The sequence below is a fragment of the Sinocyclocheilus anshuiensis genome, unplaced genomic scaffold (genome assembly GCF_001515605.1).
Source record: "Sinocyclocheilus anshuiensis isolate Anshui unplaced genomic scaffold, SAMN03320099.WGS_v1.1 scaffold1069, whole genome shotgun sequence".
Classification (NCBI taxonomy): Eukaryota; Metazoa; Chordata; class Actinopteri; order Cypriniformes; family Cyprinidae; genus Sinocyclocheilus; species Sinocyclocheilus anshuiensis.
The window spans coordinates 331,779-333,543 of record NW_015557150.1 but is presented as its reverse complement, the minus strand read 5'-3'; the positions used below and the strand labels follow the sequence as shown (position 1 = coordinate 333,543).

Sequence of the window (1,765 nt, the reverse complement as noted above, 5' to 3'; positions counted from 1 at the left end):
ATTGTATATATATATATATATATATATATATAGTCATTACTTGTTTTGTGTATAATGCTTTAGCAATATTGTATGTAAACAGAATCATGCAAATAAAGTACTTTATGAAACCGAATTACCTTCCTTTTAATGTGAGTTTTATGGAAGCCTGTTTCTGCCACTGAATAAAAAATAAAAAAGGCTTATAATTGATATCTCGCAATTCAGACTTTTTTTTTCTCCGAATTATGAGTTTAAATCTTGCAATTCTGACTTTATTTTTCACAATTGCGAGTTTACATCTCGCATTTCTGACTTTATAACTCGCAATCGGGAGTTTCTATCACAATTCTGAGAAAATAAGAGTCAGAACTGTCTGATAAAAAAGTCACAATTACCTTTTTTTTTTTTTAAACAAAAACATATTCAGTGATGATAACAAGCTTCCAAAGAAGAGGAATTTACACACCACAGAGGCTTTGTGCCTAAACATAAACATTGCATTATTCATTTATGCCTATTTTGCCTATTTTGTCACTGATTCATCGAATGCGTTGTTCCCTATACTAATAAATCTGCTTAATTCAGATTTTACAGATTTTAATATCCACGTGTCCTTCCACCATGGTCCTATTGTTGGCTATTGCTACAAATATACCCCAGCGACTTAAGACTGCTTTTGTTCTCCAGGGTCACATTTATTTATTTTAATTTATATTGCAGTTATGAATCTGCATCCTGTTTGGTGCCTCATTTCAAATTTGCAGCACAAACCCTGAGTTCAGATCTACAGTATATATCCGGTCCTTACCCTGAGCGTCCGGCTCTGTGTCGCCTTCATCCTGCAGAATCACGTCGTGTGGATCCTCATAGTCGGTCAAGCTGAGGGAGTCCAGAGAGAGACTATGAACACTGATGTCTTCATCACCGCTCATCTTCTACATACAGTTTAACAGTGTCATATGAAGGTCTAGTGTTGTCCAGTGTGAAGCTGGTTTATGTGTCTTAGCAACAGGTGTATATGTGACACCTGCACTACTGCTGGAATCCACCTGTGCATGCAAAGAGAAAGTCATTAAAAATGCATGTCAGATGGAGACTCACATTCCTGCACAACCACTGAAACTGCAGCAAAACACTCATTTGTGTGGTGTGCTGTCTGGAGTCATTTCTCTTTTTCTTAAAAGTGCATGAACTGCATGAACGAAACTCATTTGCTATAATGTCGTTGTTATTGCCACTGATCAGTTGATTTATTAGATAACAAAAAATCATTAAAACATTGGATGAAATGAATCTCAGGTATGTTCATGCTCAGGTCAAAACATTTTCATTAATCAAATATTTGTTTATTTGTTTGTTTATGCATCTGGCACGAAGAATCCGGGGAATGCATGAACTGATAAAATGTAAGCTTGAATGCAATCTCACTTTGGATGAAAGTGTCTGCCAGATGCATACATGTAAAAAAATAAATAAAAAAAGCAAAAAAGCCATAAATGTTTTGATCTGAGCATGAGATTTACTGTATTCCATCTGAACAATTTCAAGGATGTTTTTGTCTTCTAAGAACTCTTTGCCAAGGGAGGAGGCCATCTCTTTCATTTTTTTTGTCATAACAACTGATCAGTGGCTATATTTATTTATGTTAATAATAATATCTTGGATGATGCATTCTGTGTTTAAACTCAACACTACATACTCTAGGTTGCAATTTTAGCTGTTTGTAGAGGAGGCGTTTTACCCGTCTTACCTTACATTATAACCACAGCAGTTCTGATAACAT

At 35.2% G+C, this 1,765-nt stretch overlaps 1 protein-coding gene across 1 annotated transcript in view; it reads right to left on the bottom strand.

Moving 5' to 3' along the window:
* lrrc74a (leucine rich repeat containing 74A) overlaps window positions 1-914 on the bottom strand; it is a 13,733-nt gene extending 12,819 nt beyond the window's left edge. The window contains exon 1 of the mRNA XM_016473303.1: window positions 791-914. Within this exon, the coding sequence (XP_016328789.1) occupies window positions 791-914 (124 nt within the window). The remainder of the gene's footprint in view (window positions 1-790) is intronic.
* Window positions 915-1,765: the final 851 nt, after the last annotated feature.